This window comes from Pseudophryne corroboree, chromosome 6, assembly GCF_028390025.1.
Source record: "Pseudophryne corroboree isolate aPseCor3 chromosome 6, aPseCor3.hap2, whole genome shotgun sequence".
NCBI lineage: Eukaryota > Metazoa > Chordata > Amphibia > Anura > Myobatrachidae > Pseudophryne > Pseudophryne corroboree.
In genome coordinates this window covers 364,124,996-364,142,350 of record NC_086449.1, presented here as the reverse complement: position 1 = coordinate 364,142,350, position 17,355 = coordinate 364,124,996, and the positions used below count along the sequence as shown (strand labels likewise).

Here is a 17,355-nt window from a genome sequence, read left to right as displayed (position 1 = left end):
TGTATTAAAGTGCATAATACCTAAAACTGGTGTAGGGTGGCACACCTACCAGATTGCCGTTGGAAATGGCAATATGAGCAGTCAAATTCTGGGCCCTGAGTTCATCACACTGCTTATTAGATAGAAAATAGCCACAGCAACCGCTCCCCCACTAGGCAGAAAATCACAATCACACCTGCCAGCTAAATGCATTTCAGACCTCCCTGGGTCCTCAATCAGAAGCACCTTCTGATATTTCTGTTAAATGGCGGATGCTGTGGCTATTTTTCATCTGACAAGCGTTGTGACAAAATTGGGGCCAATGGCCATGTGTGCAACCAGCTTAAGACACAGGCATCATCTATGGATGAGAAAACAAGGAGCTTTATCAAAAAGGATTTATAAGGCACTATTATTGATATGACTTGGTTCAGTTTTTATTGGGACTAATTCAGACCTAATCCTAGCAGTAAATTTGTTAGCAGATGGGTAAAACCATGTGCACTGCAGGAGGGGCAGATATAACGTGCAGAAAGTTAGATTTGGGTGGGGTGTGTTCAAACTAAAACCTAAATTGCAGTTTAAAAATAAATATTTACCCTGCACAGAAACAATATAACCCACCCAAATCGAACTCTCTGCACATGTTACATCTCCCCCCCACCCTCCAGTGCACATGGTTTTTCCCATCTGCTAACAAATTTACTGCTACGATCAACTCTGAATTACCCCCATTGTCAGCGCGCAATCTAAGGATGAATCTTTGTGAACACATGGTTTCTGGAAAGCGCCTGTAGGAAAAATTATTATTAACAAATCCTTCTTTGGGATTCCTTTTTATTATTATTATTAATTTTTTTTTTCTTGGCTACACTTTCAGAATGAGTGTGCATGGGCTAAAGATGGGCATGCACTATACAATTATCTGGCAGACCATCTGTCCATTTTGTCTGGTGGGAACAAAAATCTGATACCATATGGGATTAAATGACTAATGCTCCCAAACACTGGAAAATGGACAAAAACTGACGTTCAAACAAGTTAGTTAAATCACAGATTTGATCAATTTTGTATGAACAACAGGTTTTGTCCATTGTCCAGTGTTTGGGAGCAAATGGTTGATTGTCATTTGCTCTTATCCATTACCAGATTTGCATTCCAACCATCCATATTGGACAGTCTGCCAGATAATTGTATGGTGTGTGCCTAGCTTAACTATTACACTGTTGTAACCACAAATACTTCAAACTGCCTCAAAATTACATTGAGACCAATGACAATATACGGTAGTTGTCTGAAATGTCACATTTTTTACGTTAATATAGGAGGAAAATGGGCAAAAAGAAAGAAGGATGGGGTTAGGGAAAAGGGAATGGGGAGAAGTTTATACTGTTATGCATCTATACTTTGCATAGCATCAAGAAGGGGCAACACATCAAACACATAAACTCACTTATTGTACAAAGGACATATAACAATGAACAACATCATTACAGGTGGGAGACGGGGCATAATAACCTATAGGGACTTTTGCAAAGTTGTGTTGTCAAACTAATCTTAAGGCAGTTTGGTACAGTAAGTACCATGTAGTTGATTCAAAGACCCTAGAAATTTTGGATTGGACACTAGACAGGAGAGCATTAATATAAAGTTACCATTTCTTACAAAAACGCTGTACTCCACATTCTTATTTAGAAAAAGTATCTCTTTAATCAAAATGCATAAAGCCCAGGAGGGCAGCCTGCATCTCACTGATCAAATGTGAGTTTCTTTAGCCAGTTATGGTGAAGTATTAATTTGTCTGTTGTGACAATAAGTGAGAATGGAATCAAATGAATAATGCAAGAATCTGCTGTCAATATGGGAAAAATTGCAAACCATAACTATGTAAGATGGAAGGGTAAGTGGAGCATAAACAGTTGATTGATAAAAGCAACACTTTGTTCCAAGAGCCAGATCTCTGGACACACGTGAATCTAGTCTGCATGGGTAGCGTTACACTTCGGGCAGTGACTAGATTCACCTGGGAACATATGCTGACGTGATTGTGAAACATATGTTCTATGAAGAAATGTAAGGTGAACCTTCACTGAAGTAGGGGCAATAATATCTTGAGAATCAGTAAATTTGGGCAAATCCTTGGACCAAGTCAAACTAAGGGAGCTCTGTAATTTAGCTGTATCTTTTGCCACCGAGTAAAGACCTCTAATTCTAAATGTATATGAGGTGAAAAAACCTAAAAGTTCTAAACGTGTCAGTAGGGTGGGAATTGTGGGTAGAAAAGGGGATTTAGATAGCACAAAATACCGTAACTGTAAAGTAGATAGTGAGAGAGAAAATTTGTCCCATAGTTGTTAGAAAGAGAATATGTGGCTCCCGATCAAAGACCTCTGAAATGACTCTGATTCCCTAGCACTTCTATTCAAGAAACCATGCGTTATGTAGAGACGGCAGAAAGTCAGGGTTCCCCCAAATGGGAATGTAACTGGGACTAGTGTAGTTTCTCCATAATTTTTTGTTGACCACCAGTCATGCTGCATAGGTATCTCTGAAAATGAGGTGATTCTGTATGTGAGGGGGGATAAGTGCTCTATAGAGGTAAAGTAGTGCTGCCAGGGCATATGGGGTGAATAAAGCCTCATCTTAGGGCATGTTAGTGATGGCCGCGATTCAACTGCAAATCCTTAATATAACAGAATAAGGTTGCTTGATAAAAAGTTTTGATATTGGGAAGACTCATACCACCCACTGCCTTTGTATTAGATGGAATTGGGATATTTTTTTTACATTTTGATTGCCAGATGAATTTGGGAAATGCCCGGGAGCATGTTAGGACATTTGCTAATGGGAGCATTTTCATACAATAAGCTTGGGGAATATCACCCTTTTCATTAATGGTACACTACCAAGTAGTAATAGGGGTAGGTGTGTTCAGTTGTTTAATTGGGTGAGAATGGTCTGAATAATAGGAGAGAAATGAAAGTCATATAGGCTATAAATCTTATAGGCCCAACACACGATGATCGTTGAACGATATCGTCTAAATTGGATTGGTATGTTGAACGATGACAAACTAACGATTAACGACCACGGGGAAGCGCATCGTTCATCGTCTGTGCCTCCACACTAAACGATATATCGTTCATTTCTGAAAAATATCGTTCTTAAATGTCAGCCAGTGTTTAAGGCCTATAAGCCACGATAAAAATGACAGAGTATTGTCAAGAGTGGTTGGCGATATGAAATTTGATAGCACATGTATTGAAGGGAATTGATGGCAAGAAGGAACTAAAGGCAGGGTCTCAGATTTTGGAGTATTAATGCATCCTGCAAAAGAACTAAATAAGGGAACAGTTTCCATTTAACTGGTGTACATGTTGCTGGGTTAGAGACCAGAAGGATCATATAGTCTGTGCCTTTATGTGATTAAGTATAAGCAGTGTCAGAATAGCACGATAGGAAGACATTAGCTGCATTTATTGAATGCTGCCGATTACACATCAGTTGCTGAGCTGATGCACCTTCTGACTGCTCTCATTTACTTACATATTCCACAATATCAATTTTCCAACCACTTGTGGTTCATGTCAAAATTCAACACATGATGTTTTGGTAGCACACTTAATACTACTCCAAGCATAACTAATTATCAATAATCCTTATCGCATGCAGGAGGAAAAATAGAATGGTTCCATGTTAAAGATGAAAGTTCTCCCAGCTGGCCTCAAATGATATGCAGCTTTGCACAGGGAATTGAAGACCAAGATGAATCTCAAAGTGAAGAAGAAAGCCAAGGACAGTTGGACAGACCAACTGAGGAGACTGTAGAGGCAGACCAGAGCTTTGATTCTGAGGGCAAGAGGCGCTCTAATTCTGAGAAAGGACCTTTTGACTCTGAGGGGAAGAGGTGCTCTGATTCTGAGAAAGGACCTTCTGATTCTGAGAGAGGACCTTCTGACTCTGAGGGGAAGAGGCGCTGTGATTCTGAGAAAGGACCTTCTGACTTTGAGGGGAAAGGATGTTCTGCATCTGAGGGGGAGCAGCATTTTAATAAATTAGACAATGACACAGACATGCCTTTATCTACAGTGGAGCATGACAGACAGTCAGCAAAGGAAGTTAGTTCAGCACAACCAGAAGACTAAATCTGCCAGGATGTGACTCCTTAAAAAGTGCATGAGATTATAGTAAATCACAATGTGTAGTTTTTACTCCTTTTCCTCTTCCTACACAAATCCCATAATATTATGTTCTAATGTCTGCAAAACCTAAACAAGACATACACAAAAAAGTTCTATACTTTTTTTTTTTTTTTTTTTAGATCATTCAAGTTCACTTAAAAGTACATTCTGAAATTGCAGATCCACCAAAAGATGCATTTTGCAGAACATGTAGGAAAGTGGGATATATAGTTGTATTTATATATCGGTCTGATTCCCCTGTAGGCAGTTATGTGCCTTTCTAGACTGAATACAGCAATGTTACCATGAAGATCTCGATCTCAAATTGAGATCAAAGGCAACATCTACTGTATGTAGAATCTGGATTTCCACTTTAGGGTTTGTGTAGAGGAGCATCATGAACACCCCTTTTCCATTACGGAGCACGGGTCACAGCCGGGAGCCTGACACGGGTGCTACCCGGCTGCGGCCCGTGCTCAGCCCCCTTTCCTACTGCGCTCACCAACCCGGCATATTGCCTGGTTGGTGACGTGGCAGGGGTGTCGCTGGAAGATCACATGATCTCCCAGCACCGCCCTTCCATACAGTGTAAACTGGAGCCGTGTCGCATCGACGCGGCCTCCGTTTACACTACAACCCTACCCGGATCATTCCCGTGTCCTACCCGGGTAGGATTCATGGGTCACTTGATCCGGGTTTTTGTGGGTGGACCCTTTTCCACTTGCAAAAAACACGGGTAAATGCGCGCCCCTGTGCATTTACCCGTGTTTTTTGAGCTAGTGGAAAAGGGGTATTAGATGCACTAATCCTGAGTTCTGTGAAGCACTGCTACTGAACGGTTTTGGTAATGGGCAAAAGCTGTTTAGTCTTCTATGTACATAATATTTGACTGGCCACAGCACTGTTTTTGTGAGCACTAAGAAGGCATATATAAAATGGATTGTATACTATTGTGCAAATTGTTTATAATTTTGTAGTATGATAATTAAATGGTGTATAACCGTGTGTTTATAAAGTTTTATTTGGTAAATGCAAAAAATTTCATTATGTACAACAATTAAAAAAACATTTCTATAAAACGATATCCTGTAATGACACTAAAAATGTCTGTTTTACAGAATTATTTCGTCTTTGTATTGTCGTTTCTGTCCGACATTTAATTATGCTACACTGATCAAAATTTAATACAGGTCACGGTTTATGCCAAATGCGGAAATGCGGTATACAGGGAGACTTAAACCCTGCTTCCATATTCAACCATGCTGCTAATAGATGGCTGAGAGAAACATACTCACTAGTGAATACAGCCGCACAGTGACTCTGACTAAACATTAATGTTTAAGTGTCTCAGATGGAAGCAGAAATATCCGTTCATGACTGGAAGCTGGACATGAACTGGGGGTAGGGACAACTAGGGAGAGTCTTATTCCCCACTGCTGACATCAATCCCAGGGATCGCGACCTCTACTAATAACCATGACCTAGGATCCCTGAGGCCTAGCGCTGGTGCCCCCGAGGTGACCGCGTAAGCGACTGCTTGGTAGTCTCCACTGGAGACAGTAAGGCTGCGTTATATGCGTCTTAAACTGCTAACTGGAAAAAGACACCTTACCTTCTCCGGCCGCAGCTTGGGATCGTCAATATGGACTTGCTAGTACATCCAGCTGGTGCCCGCCGAAACACCAGTGTTTACACTGATGTAACCATTGTCGCAACCCAGCTGAGAGTTGTTGAGTATCTTTCTACTATGTGTTTAAGACGTGTAGAAAGACTGCTCCACAAAAGAAAAAATACTATATAAAATAATAAAGATTGTGTCTGCAAAAAGGACAGCCACACAGTTTTCATAGTGGTCCGGCTCCTGCCACAACAAACAAAAAACTGAATGCGGGGTTCTAGGGGGCTGGCCCGTTGCATCTTGGGACTCCAAAAGCTTTTGACCCTTTGGTGCCCATTCCTCAGACGCCACCTATTACCCAAGGTAGATACTGTGGACCCAGGTTGGCGTCTCTGTGGTAAACAGGTCTCACTGCTGCACATTCAGTGGTCTTGCCCTGTCTATGACGTAATTGGAAAGAAATGATGGTCTCATTAGAAAATTAATCTGTATTCGTATGCCAACTTCCCCACTATATACCCTCCTAACTCGACCCATCCCCCGACCAACATTTTTAAATTGATCACTCCTATTTTAAGTACGGCTAAATGCTAAATTGCATCATTGTAGAAATGCACCACTGCTTAGTCACTACCAGCCACCATTAACAATGTGTGGTCAGCTTATAGGATGGAACGTATTTCTTCAGTTAACGACACCTATTCACTTAATAATAAGTGGGGTGATGATGGTGGCTTACAGGGAGCTGGTACTTTAAATAATCTAAGAAGTGAAACAGGCTCCTCCCCCCCCCCCCTCTAACCCCAATCATCCCTCAGTTATGAATTAGCCGAGAAGAGACGGGAACAAGAGAACAGAAACTATACAAGGGAAGAGAGCATATAACAATTAAACACAAGAACAACAAGGAACGCAAGAGAACAGTGACAGGTGGACGGCCAGTGTCCCCTATGGCTTCCGAAAAAGGGATTTATCAGTAAGTACTAAAATCTTCCTTTTTCTGTCAGACACTAAGGGACACTAGCACAACTTCAAGACTATGGGCCCGTCCCAAAGTTTCCCCCCTGGGCGGGAGATCGCTGAGGACCTTGCGAAACAAGATGGCCAAACGTGAAGATGAAGCCACAAAAGTATCAAACTTGTAGAATTTAGCAAATGTATGAATACTGGAAGTGGCTGCACGACTGAGTTGAGATGTGGTAGCCCCCCTACTAGCGGCCCATGAAGACCCAACTGAACATGTAGAGTGGGCAGCAATGGATACTGGCGGTCGCCTAGACTGGTGGAGATAGGCCTGATGAATATTCCCAGCGCTTCTAAAACAAAAATTAATATACAGGTAGTAATTTAAAAATATATATTTATTATTTTGAAAAGAAAAAATTATCCTTAGGCATATAATACAAATATACAATGGTTTTTAGAGTATTAATAACTAAATATACGATATAAGAAAAAGAGGAAAAAATTAATGTACAAATGAACAATACAGTCCCTAATTCTTATTGGGTTAAAAATAAATTATAATAAAAAGAACATAATTTTTTATTTTATTTTTGTATATATGAGTATGTTTGGTCCTAAGATTGATGTATGTTCCTAATACCGGTATACATAAACAATTGGACACTAGACAACATATAAGTAGAGTAAAGAAATTGAATAGAATAGAAGAGATATCAATTAAAATAAATAAATAGATGTGCAGTGTTCAGTAGAAACGCTTCCATGTATCACTTTGTGTCAATTGGAATTCAGAGTATAATTCGATCCTGACGAAGCCTGTGGTATACAGGCGAAACGTGTCGATCGCCGAGCTACGGATCGGTAACAAGCTTTCAAACGCTGAATACCGCCGCTGCTTTCATTCTGTCTGCCGGCAGACACCCGCCTGGACCCGCTAATACAAGACCCTTATATTGGACCCATACACCACCAGCAAAATTGATGTTTAGTGGTGAGTGATTTTTTGGAGCCTGTATCTGAATTGACTACTTCTGCCTGACTGGAACGAATTATACTCTTAATTCCAGTTGACACAAAGTGATACATGGAACTGTACATAGTATCAATCAGAAGCTAAACTTACACTCCTAGAAAACTGTGTTTCAGTAGAGTAAACTGCAGAAGCGTTTCTACTGAACACTGCACATCTATTTATTCATTTTAATTGATATCTCTTCTATTCTATTCAATTTCTTTACTCTACTTATATGTTGTCTAGTGTCCAATTGTTTATGTATACCGGTATTAGGAATGTACATTAATCTTAGGACCAAACATACTCATATATACAAACAAAACAAGAACAAAAATTTTTTATATGTTCTTTTTATTATTTATTTTTAACCCAATAAGAATTAGGGACTGTATTGTTCATTTGTACATTCATTTTTTCCTCCTTTTCTTATATCGTATATTTAGATAGTAATAATCTAAAAACCATCGTATATTTGTATTATATGCCTAAGGATAATTTTTTATTTTCAAAATAAATATATATATTTTTTAAATTACTACCTGTATATTCATTTTTGTTTAAGAAGCGCTGGGAATAACCTTTTTTACACAAGTCAAATAGGGCCAGTGGAAGCCTTAATTCTCTTTCCCTTAGCAGCTTTTTAAACATAAGGAGTTAGCGCAGCCCTCACAATACACCTTTCAGGCCTGATGAATAGTCAACTTAATCCAGCGGGCCAGGGTCTGCTTAGCAGCAGGCCACCCGCGACGAGGGTCATCATAAAGCACAAATAAAGCATCAGCCTTCATGAAAGGTGCAGACCATTCAAGGTTCTCACTACATCCAGAGAAGGTGTCCCAGAATCGTCCTGCAAAGATGGAACCACAATAGGCAGATTGATGTGAAAAGCCGACACGACCTTTGGAAGCAAGCAGCACGTGTTCTCAACTCCGCGCAATCAGGATTAAAATCATAAAGGGGGGGGGTCTGCAAGACAAGGCACTTAATTCAAAAACCCTCCGGGCTGAAGCTATGGCTAATAAAAAAAAGCAGTCTTCCAAGTAAGCTATCGAAGGTCAGCTTCCAAAGGTTCAAAACAGGTTGACACTAGAAATCCCAGCACCAGATTTAAATTCCAAGGAGCTGTAGGTGGAACAAACGGAGGCTGTACCCATAGAACCCCTTGTAGAATTGGTCATCCGCCAGGAGTGCTAGGCGTTTCTGGAAAAAAAAAAATCATAAAGCAGATACCTGAACCTTCAGGGATCCTAGACGAAGTCAGGAATCCAATCCTGTTTGAAGAAACATTGAGCCGTGAGAGATGAAAGAATCCGATGGAAATCCTCTTCGATCACACCAAGCTATATAGGATCGTCGGATGCGATGGTAATGGGCTGACGTAACCGGTTTTCGTTCCTGCAACATATTGGGGATCACACATTCCGGAATTCCTTTTCAGGATGCCTGTCTCGATAGCCGTCCCCGTTAAACGTAGCTGTGGTAAATCTGGACGCATGAAGAGGTCAAAGATCGTCCGCTCGAAGAAAGCGCAGGTCTGAATACCATGCCCTCCAAAGTTAATTTGGTGCCACCAGGATCACCGTGATTGACTCCCGTTTGATTCTCTTGAGATTGAGAGAACGAAGGAAACACGTAAACTAGGTTGTACAGCCAAGGCATGCCCAGAGTGTCCACTGCTTCCGCTTGAGGATCCCCGGGATCTGGAGATGTATCTTGGAAGCTGATGATGGAGACTGGTTGCCATGAGATCCACATCTGGACACCCCCAGCATTGTATCAGATCGTTGAACACCTCCGGGGGAAGTGCCTATTCTCCCAGATGTAGAATCCTGATGGCTGAGGTAGTCCGCTTCCCAATTGTCCACTCCTGGAATGAATACTGCAGAGAAAATGACTGGGTTGCGTTCTGCCCATTGGAGAATACGCGACACCTCTTGCATTGCCTGGTGACTGAGTTCTGCCTTGTCAGTTTACGAACGCTACAGCAGTCGTGTTGTCCGATTTTTAACGCCTTGGATCGAAGAATGTGGACATCTTCCACCAGCGCATTGTAGATCGCTCTCAGCTCCAACACATTTATTGGCAACAGCAATTCTTGTGAAGACCAGTGGCCCTGAAGATGGGAGTCCAACACAACGCCGCCCCATCCTCTAAGGCTGGCATCTGTTGTGAGGAGCATCCAGTCCCACACACCGAACCGCCTGCCTGCAGTGAGATTGTGCAGCTGAAGCCACCAAATAAGCGAAAGTCGGGTCTCCGGAGTTGGACAAACTGTTGAACGTGTAGATGCGACCCCGACCATTGATGTAACAGGTCCAGCTGGAAAGGATGTGAATAAAAACGTCCAAACTCCACAGTTTTGAAAGCAGCTACCATCTTCCCAAACAGACAAATGAATAAATGGACTGATAGCCGTCGTGGCTTGAGAACAGCCCGGACTAGTTTCTGTATACTCAGAGCTTTTGTCTTGTGGCAGAACATCTCTGTATATTGGTGTCCAGGATCACACCGTGAAACTGGAGACACTGTGACGGCTGAAAGTTGGATTTTTTTAAAATTTGATTATCCATCCATGTTCTACCAACACATGGTATGTTAATAGAGCATGCTCCTGGAGAATGAGGTCGTCTAGGTATGGTATTATTGGGATTCCCAATGATCTGAGGTGAGTAATCATCATATGACCTTGGTAAACATTCTGGGTGCTGTGGACAGTCCAAATGGTAAGACTCTGAACTGAAAATGATCCTGTTGAATCACGAACCTGAGAAACGCTTGCTGAGGTTCCCAGAGTGGAATGTGGAGATACACATCCTTTATGTCAAGGGATATCATGAATTCCTTGGGTTCCAGGTTCAAAATCACTGAGTTGAGCAACTCTATCTTGAACAGGTAATAAGGCAGAAACTGATTTAATGCTTTCAGGTTCAGGATTGGTCTTAACGTACCGTCTGGATTTGGAACTACGAAAAGATTGGAATAAGTAACCCATTTTCCTTGACTCAGTGGTACCGGCATTAGCACAGCTGATTCTACGAAGGTCTGTATTGCACCTTGAAGGACTAAATGTTTGTCCAGAAGGATGGGAAGATTAGTCGTAAAATATTTCTTTGGCGGTAAAACTTCAAAATCATCTAACTTGCACCATTGGGAGATGATGTTGCTAATCCACACATTGTCAGATATTTTGAACCAGGCATACTGGAAATTTCGAAGCCACACTCGCACCATACCTGGGCCCCAGTCGGAAGGGAGACCATCATGCCAGTCTTTTCAGTAGGCTTTGGGTCTTGACGACGAGCAGCGACTGGTTGCTTGCTGCGACCTTTACCTCACAAGGGTGTAGCTCTTCTGCTTCCTGTAAAAGAGTGAGTGGAACGAACGGGTCAAAAGGAGGTTCCAGTATAGGAGCGTTTAAACGGTGGTGGAAGGGTCGGTAAGAAGGTAGATTTACTACCCGTAACTTGTAGAATTAATGTGTCTAGTTCTGTTTACAGGTGACATTCTGTTTTGAATAGAAGTACCTCTGCTGCTCTTTTTGATTTTGTGTCTACTTGCCATGACCTCAGCCAAAGGGCTCTTCTGGCTGCAATAGTTGCTGCTGAGATCCTCGAGTTAACTTGTCTGATATCTCTAGCCACTTCTCCTAAGTATACAGTGGGGCAAAAAAGTATTTGGACAGCCACCGATGGTGCAAGTTGACCCACTTAAAAAGATGAAGTCTGTAATTTCCATCATATGTACACCTCAACTGTGAGAGACAGAATTTAAAAAACAAAAACTAGGGATTCACGTTGTAGTCCAAATACTTTTTTGCCCCTCTGTATAGTTGATTCTTTAATGTGTTCCGCTAGGATAACTACGTCCTCTAACGGAACCCCCTCTTGTAAATCTTTAATCAACTTAGTGGCCCAATGCTCCACTGCCTTGTTCACCCAGGAACTCACCAAGGTTGGTCTAAGTGCAACCCCAGCAACCGAATAGATGGACTTCAACATGGTGTCCAACTTCCTGTCAGAAGGGTCTTTCAAAGAATTTGCTCCCGGAACAGGTAATGCCGTTTTCTTTGACAACCTGGCAAGAGAGGAGTCCACTCGAGGTGACTTCTTCCATTTATCCGTCATAGCTGATGGAAACGGATATATACTAAGGAATCTTTTGGGCATATGAAATCGCTTGTCTGGGTTTTTCCAAGCCTCAGTCAGCTGATCATCCAGCTTCTTTCAAAAGGATACGTGACCAAAGAATGGTGTTTTCTACCAAATAGCGCAGTATCTGGCGACTCGGGTGTTGTAGTCTCGGAAATGTTCAAAACTTGTCTTATAGCTAAAATAAGAGGTTCAACCCCGTGAGAAGGTTCTGGTAGAATGTTGTCATCTGCGTCTGTAATTTCGCCCAACTCACAATCGTTCTCCGCAGCTTTGTTCTGAGAGAGAAATTCTCCGTATTCATCGGACTGAAGAATTAAGAGCACTCAACGTTTCTTAGCCTTGGACACTGTTTCCGGCTGTTTACTAGACGAGTCCAAGCGTTTTGTGAAACCCTCTACTAACCTGGCTAATCCTGACACCCTATTGTAGCAATAGAAGGTACATCACTTTGAGGAACCTCCCCTAACCGTCTCACGAGTCTTCCGTAAAGCAGCCTCCTCAGTATGTAATTGTGAGATCCTGTTAGCGCTACCGCCCAGGATGGAAATTTAGCGTCTTGTAACGGGTTAACTAACGTAACCTCCAAAACACATGCCTTACACAGGGAGGAATCATCTGTGTGAGCTTTTTTGTGTTACACTTCGCACAGACAAACAATTTTTGTGATGCCTTATTCGCTAGTCTCTTGCCTGCCATTGTAGCGACACATACAATTTTCCACCAGCACTCAATAATATAGAGAAAGAGAGAGCGAGGAAAGTCAGAAGGATAGAGGGAGGTATTTGACAGACTCCCCTATTCTAAATCCCCTCGGCAACCAGCCTGTAGTTTGTGCAGGCTTCTAAGTTTCTGGCACTCTGTAGCAGTGTGCACCTGTCTTTGCTCTGCAGTGCAGATTCCTGAGGAGAAAGAAACAATTATTGCCATTAATGAGCTGCCTAGCTGAGGAAGGAGTTTGACTGACACATTGAAAACCCGCCAACTCTGCCCCCATCCCCTAGGCACCCATCTCACCAGGTCCCCGCCATTTTGAGTGGGTGCCTCAATTAAACAATAAGCTCATGTCTTCCTCCCCCTCTATAAATTAGACTTTAGCCTTACTGCACTGGAGTGGTTGACTCTCTCTCCAGTTCCAGATTAAGTTTGTGTTTAATGCTGATAAACACTGCCGCGCTGTGTAATGTCAGCATAGCAGTGCAGGGAGATGGCTACTACATACATGATACCGGTGCTGCACGGGATGTGGCTGCTCCACAATGTACAGAGGAACCACTCATTCCCCACACGCCATGTCGCGGACCAGATACAGCGGGGAGAGGAGGACAAACAGGAAGCGGGTGCTGCACTCTTCCCCCACACTGCCGCGCTGTGTACGGTCAGTGCAGGAAGACCTCAACGCCATAGCTGGAGAGAGAGTGCACGCCTGCTCCCAGCTATTTCCCCACGCTGCTGCACTATATTTGTCAGCGCAGCGGTGCAGTGGGAGTCCCGCTGCTATCGCGGCCAGTGTGACCGGGCAGAGGAGGGGATGGAGGCCAGCCGCTGTGCCTACGAGGAGGCTCACTCACCAAACCGAAGCCACAGGATGCAGTTGTGTTGGGAGGAACAATGCTTCTCTTGTTAAGCGGTGTTTTCCTGTGCAGCTTGCTGCTGGTGTGTGACCCGGACCCCACTTCTCTGGATAAGTGGCGAAGGGTTCCTGAGGTTAAGGGAACTAAGTCCCAAGAAAGAAGAAAAAAACATTTAAATAAAGTAAAGTAATATAACTGAGCAGGAGCTCAGTCAGCAATGACCGGCTCCCTCGGCACAAATTTAAAACTGAGGGATGATGGGGGATAGATGGGGAGGAGCCTGTTTCACTTCTTAGATTATTTAAAGTGACAGCTCCCTGTAAGCCACCATCATCACCCCACAGTCTTGAAGTTGTGCCAGTGTCCCCTAGTGGCTGACAGAAAAAAAACAAGTTTAAAATACATTTATTACATAATTATTTAATACCACACAATAGGTTTAATACACATGTACAATACAATAAATATGACTTAAAAGCCAAAGTTTTCTGTTATGAATTATTCAGTACCTTTTAATAAATTTTTTTTTTTTCCTACAAACCCTTCTCAGGCCATGGGTGGTCTGCTTTACTCACTTAAAGTTTTCTGGACTATCTCATCACATAAAACAACATTTTACTTTGCATGTATACACAGAGCATTGCTGCAGGAAGCCCGTACGTCACAGGACATCTGCTCCACCCATGTTCAACTAGTGACACCAAACAAAGGCCCTCATTCCGAGTTGTTCGCTCGTTCTTTTCCTTCGCATCGGTCTGATTTTCCGCTAACTGCGCATGCGCAATGTTCGCACTGCGGCTGCGCCAAGTAAATTTGCTAAGAAGTTTGGTATTTTACTCACGGCATTACGAGGTTTTTTCTTTGTTCTGCTGATCGTTGTGTGATTGACAGGAAGTGGGTGTTTCTGGGCGGAAACTGGCCGTTTTATGGGAGTGTGTGAAAAAACGCTGCCGTTTCTGGGAAAAACGGGGGAGTGTCTGGCCGAACGCTGGGTGTGTTTGTGACGTCCAACCAGGAATGACCAGCACTGAACTGATCGCACTGGAAGAGTAAGTCTCGAGCTACTCAGAAACTGCAAAGAAAAGTCTTTTCGCAATATTGCGAATACTTCGTTCGCAATTCAGCTAAGCTAAGATTCACTCCCAGAGGGCGGCGGCTTAGCGTGTGCACTGCTGCGAAAAGCGGCTAGCGAGCGAACAACTCGGAATGAGGGCCAAAGTCGTCTGCTCTCCTAGAAATGAACTTCACTCTGCCAGGTGAATGTTACCATACAAACCAGTCCTGGTGCCTTCCTTGTAGCAACATGCACAATTGCAGTTGCAGAAATATCAGTCAAGTGCGCCAACCAAAGAACCTGTGCAAATATTAGTGCATAACTTCATAAAATAAGAAGCATTTTCTCTAAGCTGCTTGTGAACATTTTATGAAATTGATGTGCTTTAAGCTATGGTATGTAACTACAAGAAGGTCTTATGTTCTTTTATGTACTAAATTATAACTGCTGTTTACAGAATATACGTTTAACATTATGAGATATCAAAATGCTTATATAAAATCAAGAGAGTCAATGAAATTCACCAATAATTTAATAAGATGTAAAAGGTCTTGCAAACTGTGTAGGAGCCGGACAGTCACATTTATAGTAATTTGTTACCAACGTCAATTGTCTGAGAGACGGAGGTGTTAAATTCAGTTCTGTGTTAATTGTGAAGGTAAATTAGATTAATTCCCACTACACCAAGCATATGATTAGTCAGAGACCGAGGTTCGCCAATGGCTACAGCTTTCACGATGAGGTAAAGTGAACATTGCCCAACCGATCTTGGTTCCAGTAAAGTGTGTTACTTCTGCTTTTAGCAATCCAAATAATGCAGTAACCAACTCCCCAGCGTTCTGTCTCTGCGAGTCCATTATGTTTTATAAAGATGTTACCGAGTTTCATTTCTTGAAGACAATGGGCGTAATTCCAAGTTGATCGCAGCAGGAAATTTTTTTAGCAGTTGGGCAAAATCATGTGCAATGCAGGGGGAGCAGATATAACATTTGCAGAGAGAGTTAGATTTGGGTAGGTTATTTTGTTAATGTGCAGGGTAAATACTGGCTGCTTTATTTTTACACTGCAATTTAGATTGCAGATTGAACACACCACACCCAAATCTAACTCTCTCTGCACATGTTATATCTGCCCCCCTGCAGTGGACATGGGCCCTCATTCCGAGTTGATCGGTCGCAAGGCGAATTTAGCAGAGTTACACACGCTAAGCCTACGCCTACTGGGAGTGAATCTTAGCTTCTTAAAATTGCGACCGATGTATTCGCAATATTGCGATTACTAACTACTTAGCAGTTTCAGAGTAGCTCCAGACTTACTCTGCCTGTGCGATCATTTCAGTGCTTGTCGTTCCTGGTTGACGTCACAAACACACCCAGCGTTCGCCCAGGCACTCCCACCGTTTCTCCGGCCACTCCTGCGTTTTTTCCGGAAACGGTAGCGTTTTCAGCCACACGCCCCTGAAACGCCGTGTTTCCGCCCAGTAACACCCATTTCCTGTCAATCACATTACGATCGCCGGAGCGAAGAAAAAGCCGTGAGTAAAAATACTTTCTTCATAGTAAAGTTACTTGGCGCAGTCGCAGTGCGAACATTGCGCATGCGTACTAAGCGGATTTTCACTGCGATGCGATGAAAAATACCGAGCGAACAACTCGGAATGAGGGCCAATTTTCATCGTTGAAGTGATCGGAGTGTGATTGACAGGAAGTGGGTGTTTCTGGGCGGAAACTGACCGTTTTCTGGGAGTGTGCGGAAAAACGCAGGCGTGCCAGGATAAAACGCAGGAGTGGCTGGAGAAACGGGGGAGTGGCTGGCCGAACACAGGGCGTGTTTGTGACGTCAAACCAGGAACGAAACGGGCTGAGCTGATCGCAGTGTAGGAGTAAGTCTAGAGCTACTCAGAACCTGCTAAGAATTATTTATTCGCAATTCTGCTACTCTTTCGTTCGCAATTCTGCTAAGCTAAGATATACTCCCAGAGGGCGGCGGCCTAGCGTGTGCAATGCTGCTAATGAGGGCCAATATTCCTAAAATGGACTGAATCCAGGGCTGTAGCCATCACTAATGGTCATCAGAAATCCTCTGTGCCTGCTGTCTCACACAGCCGTTGGTGTCTCTCCATCTTCAGATATCTCCTCTTTATCAGATGTGTTATCAGGCTGCTCCAGCTCAAAGTTCTGCACATACAATGGGGAAACAGATGTTCAGCCAAGGATGAAATTAAAGATCTGGAAATAATTTTCATCTATGAACTTACACATTATTCATTTATATAATGAATTGAAAATGCAAATTAATGTATTGACAATGGGAAAAAAAACATACACTCTATTTTGAAAACCATTTGGGTCAAGTATTAGGATTATACAAAGAGTTGAGTCAGTAAATGACTTCAGCAGCTGGAAACTCTTGCTCTAGTATACAGGACTTTGTGTCTCTACAGAGCATGTTATTGTATACAAAGTGGAGTTTGGTTATAAGGGTGGCTTTGGTGCTGAGGAGGTCTACCATTTATTTAATGCGAGTGTATACACTCACATTAAATAAATGGCACAGCACCTTTTCATTTATAGTTTTATTTTAATTACGATTTATTTTTCAACTGCTGACAGGCAACCAGCCACAAGGTCAGTTGTTGGGTTCTTATTACAGGTGCTACTACTTGGATGATTATAAGCACATCATTTCCCAGGTAAACGTTCCACACACATACACGTTTGTAAAAGTACAATATGGATCATGGGCATCATCGCTTCTGTGATTTCCTGCCTAGTGACCACGTGCACCTAAGCTCTCATGTGCAGGCCCATCTCTACTCTA

At 42.6% G+C, this 17,355-nt stretch overlaps 1 protein-coding gene across 3 annotated transcripts in view; it reads left to right on the top strand.

Annotated features, from left to right (window-relative positions):
* GTF3C6 (general transcription factor IIIC subunit 6) overlaps nt 1–5,165 on the top strand; it is a 98,540-nt gene extending 93,375 nt beyond the window's left edge. For all 3 annotated transcript variants that reach the window (XM_063926686.1, XM_063926684.1, XM_063926685.1), the window contains one exon: nt 3,652–5,165. In XM_063926686.1, the coding sequence (XP_063782756.1) occupies nt 3,652–4,124 (473 nt within the window). In that variant the 3' untranslated portion in view covers nt 4,125–5,165. The remainder of the gene's footprint in view (nt 1–3,651) is intronic.
* Nucleotides 5,166–17,355: the final 12,190 nt, after the last annotated feature.